At 44.5% G+C, this 4,368-nt stretch overlaps 1 protein-coding gene across 1 annotated transcript; it reads left to right on the plus strand.

Moving 5' to 3' along the window:
* Positions 1-3,077: 3,077 nt before the first annotated feature.
* On the plus strand, positions 3,078-3,815 carry LOC308304037 (thioredoxin-dependent peroxide reductase, mitochondrial-like; the record flags this gene model as incomplete). The annotated part of the gene is made up of 1 exon (XM_080748596.1): positions 3,078-3,815. The coding sequence occupies one exon, from the start codon at positions 3,078-3,080 to the stop codon at positions 3,813-3,815; it is 738 nt and encodes a 245-aa protein (XP_080604722.1).
* Positions 3,816-4,368: the final 553 nt, after the last annotated feature.

The following is a 4,368-nucleotide window of genomic DNA, read 5'->3' on the forward strand; positions in this document are numbered from 1 at the left end:
CGTCAGTGCCTGCACTAGTGAATGGCTGCGTCGCCATCTGGTGGTGATTAGTGTGTGGTGAACGACAAAACAAGCGCTCTTACTCTTACCGTCCTGAGTTACCCAAACATACTGTAACATATATACTCCCGACGAGAGGTGGAAACGACTCAAGTAGAAGTACTCAAGTAACTACTCAAGATTAGTACGTTATAAATGCTCTACTTTTACTCTTACTTACTCTACTTTGTTACTTAAACAAAACATTATGAATGAATTTACCTTAGTCTTCATAAAACAAAAGGGATTTTTTTGTGATAAAATAAAGTGCAACGTTTCTCACATATATCACCGATTAAACTACTTTGATCTTAGAGAGTCATTAAAAAAGTTATATAGGGGAGAGATTTTAGTTTATGTATAATATACAGTATACCGGTATCTAAAAAAAAAGTTTTCAGATTTCTCATTGCCAGCCAACTTAAAATATGAATGTGCGCTAATAACGCCAGGAAATAGTTATATATGATAGGGTATAATTTCATTGTTTTCAAAGCCATGATGAGAAACCACCACAAAAAGACCACTAGAGTGCGCCATCGTAACACTAAAACCTTCAGAAGAAGCCATGTTAAAACCATGACTAAAGGATGGGAAAGTGACGTCGCTCCATTGACTCACAATGGGAGATCCGCGGTGCCGCCATCTGTGCTCAATCCTGTTCAATTCGTGCTTGATTGTCTAAAACCACCATCGGTCTGGGCAGCGGAACGTATACAGACGCCACACAGAAAGTTTCCGAATCAAAATCCGACCTAGTGAAGCTGCGTAAGGGTCGGATGGTTTGCATTGAGCCTAACAGCTAGCAGAAGCTAATGTAAACAGGAAGGCCTGGTTTAGCGGTGACGTCATAATCGTATCCTTTTTTTTTCACTGTCTCGTGTTATTACCAGCTGAAGGTAAGGAAACCGTTTCGCTCCGTCTATTAACCCAAATAAAAGCTTAAACAATGCTTTTATATAAAAGTCGATTAAAGTCGATCGGCAGGGACGTCCATAATGACCAGAGCTGACATTTATGTAGCTCTGGTCCATAGCGTTAGTGGAGTTCTCCCTATCGTTATGTTCCTCTACCTCCGTAATCCTTGGCAAAACCGAAAAACACTGCAGTCTGGTCCGAAAATAACAAAAACTGTTTCGCCCCTCAACAAACCAAAGGTATCAGTGGACAGTTGAAAGCTTACTCTACTTAGTGGACGCAGTCTGGGCCCCCCACCACACAATTAAAATAAATTCCTAGGGCGATATGAAAAATAATCCGCCTGACAGAGACACTCTTCCTGGCTGTTATGAAACAGCGCTTCCAACGTCGCAGAGTTGAATAACATCCAACGAGACTAATGCTCTGTTAATGCGGTGCATTTCGGTCCTCTGACCTCCGCGGCAGTAGTAAGTTGGTGCCGTGATGGCGACAACAAATAGTGAAAAACTAGAAGAAATGGAGTCTCCATCCGGTGGAATATTTTTCATTTTGCCCTAGAAATGTATTTTAATCGTGTGGTGGGGGGCCCAGACTGCGTCCACTAAGTAGAGTAAGCGTTCAACTGTCCACTGATACCTTTGGTTTGGTGAGGGGCGAAACAGTTTTTGTTATTTTCGGACCAGACGGCTGTGTTTTCCGGTTTTGCCAAGGATTACGGAGGTAGAGGTTAGGGAGAACTCCACTAACGCTACGGACCGGAGCTAGTATTTATGTCGAAAGGTTTACTTACGTGAGTACTTTTAAATAGGTTACTTGCGTACTCTTACTTGAGTAATTTCCTGGACTAGTACTTTTTTCGCACATTTTCAGTAACAATACTTTTACTTGAGTCGGATTTTTCAGCACTCTTTCCACCTCTACTGCCGACTTGTTTTACTCATGAGAATACTCTTGCTACAATAACTGCAAGCGGTGGAAGACGTATAGTCCGACTGTACTCATGAAAATACTCTGTTACAAGTATAAGCCATCAGAAACACACCTGCCAAACACATTAATCAGGGGTGACGAAAGCATAGGGCATGGCGTTCCCAAACATTTCAGCCCCTGACTTCAAGAACCTGGGCATGCATGGGTCAACTCAACCGAGCAAGATCTTAAAGTGAGGAAGGCACTTGCATGGAGGGCCCTGAACGGCATGAACTCTAACCTTCCCCGCCAAATCCAACTCAGCTTCTTCTTTGCAACGGTGGAGTCTGTTCTCCTCTATGGCAGTGAATGCTTGACCCTGAAGCCAACCCTGCAGAAGTCTCTAGATGGGTGCTACACTAGAATGTTGCGTGCAATACTTAACATCAGCAAGAGTGCACATGTTACCAACAAGAGCCTGTATGAGGGAATACCAAGGGTGAGCGATACAATTAATATCACACTGTCAATGGCTGCACCTGTGTGCTGTGCTATTTTGATAATGATGCGTCAGCTTTCGTAGTTCAGTTGTTAACAGCCCAAGCTCACTCACTGCATGGAGGGACAAGTCTCCCCGTTCTGTGTCCGACTCCGAGCCAGAGTGCCCTAAAAAGTGTGTTTGCAAGCCGCCTGCCATGTATGCACGTTGTTAAGAACGTTTCAGTGTGTCAAGCTCAATTTTGAGCTTGACACTTTTGGCCCATACATCACATGGAGAATTGGAGAGAACCTGTTTGGCCTAAACATAGAGATTTGGAGAACACTATATATGGAGATAGTCCATCGTGTCATATCGGACTGTTGTCATAGACGGCAACCGTTACTAGGCCGGTGTCATAGGCCGTACAATGGCAACGACCGTATAAGGAGATGTTGCTAGAATAACGTGTCACATCACTGTGTGTGTTTTATGCCCATACATTGAGATCCCTGATGTCATCATTATTAAGCCATTCAGGGATCAGCATTTCTGGCAACGTCATCATTAACATCATCATTAACAGCCAATGAGGGACCAGAATTCCTGGTGATGCCAGTGGTGATGTCAGCGGAGTTTGTCAAGCTATATAGGAGCATTCCTGGTAGATAGTCGTGGTGTAGTGAGTGTCAGAGAGCGAGCGAGACGCAAGACAGAAAAGAAGTCCAACATGGCAGCCACCCTTGGAAGACTGCTCAGGACCTCAGCAAGAGTTGCAGCAGGAGGACTGAAGGTTGCATCACTTTGTCCCCATGGAGCCTCAGTGAACAGGGTCTGTTCTGCTGTCCACAGGGCCACTCTGTCAACAAGTGCTGGCAGATTTGTCCCAGCCGTCACTCAGCCTGCACCTCCTTTTAAAGCTATGGCTGTCCACAACGGAGAGTTCAAGGAGATGAGCCTGGACGACTTCAAGGGCAAATACCTGGTCCTTTTCTTCTACCCCCTGGACTTCACATTTGTGTGCCCAACGGAGATCATCTCCTTCAGTGACAAGGCCAGTGAGTTTCATGAGATCAATTGTGAGGTGGTGGGTGCGTCCGTGGACTCTCACTTTACCCACCTGGCGTGGATTAATACGCCACGCAAGGCCGGGGGCTTGGGCCACATCCACATTCCCCTGCTTGCTGACCTCACAAAGCAGGTTTCTAAAGACTACGGGGTTCTTCTGGAAGGTCCGGGCATTGCACTGAGAGGGCTGTTTATCATCGATCCACAAGGTGTGGTGAGGCACATGAGCGTCAACGACCTGCCAGTAGGCCGCAGTGTGGAGGAAACCCTTCGTCTAGTGAAGGCGTTCCAGTTTGTGGAGGCCCATGGGGAAGTGTGCCCAGCAAGCTGGACTCCAGACTCTCCTACGATCAAACCAACCCCTGGAGGTTCAAAGGAGTACTTTGAAACCGTCAATTAATGAAGACGCCAATTCACAGCTCTTGATAAAAAGAAAGAATGTGCATTTTCTGTGTTAAAGGGGAATGCCAGTATGCCACCCTAGGTTGCTCTTGTATCAGTTGAAAGGTTGCTTACCTACACAGCTTAATTCAAATTCCATCACACAATGGTGTCGCTTGCTGAAAAAAAAAACAGATTTCCATGCTTGGAAGTAGGTTATTGTCAACAAGCGACATCGTCATATTACAGAGTTACTAATTTGACTTAAAATGACTACCCAGCCAGCCCTCCATCCATATATTCAGTTCAGACACCCGAGTGTTAAGGAGATCTTTAACCAAGGTCAAAAATAAAATGTGCCGACGGGGGTCTGATAAATAGTTAACTGATTTAGGGCTAAGTAATAGTTTTCTGGAAAACTATTACTCAGCCTCTGTAGTAGCTAGAAACAAAATTCCAAAACTACTCAGCCTCTGTAGTAGCTAGAAACAAATATTATTTCACATTTGGCTTTCATAGAAAATGTTCAGAAAAACTTATACAATATACATTTTTGGGTTGTACATTTTTTG

This window comes from Nannobrachium achirus, assembly GCF_963921795.1.
Source record: "Nannobrachium achirus genome assembly, chromosome: 19".
NCBI classification, from domain to species: domain Eukaryota; kingdom Metazoa; phylum Chordata; class Actinopteri; order Myctophiformes; family Myctophidae; genus Nannobrachium; species Nannobrachium achirus.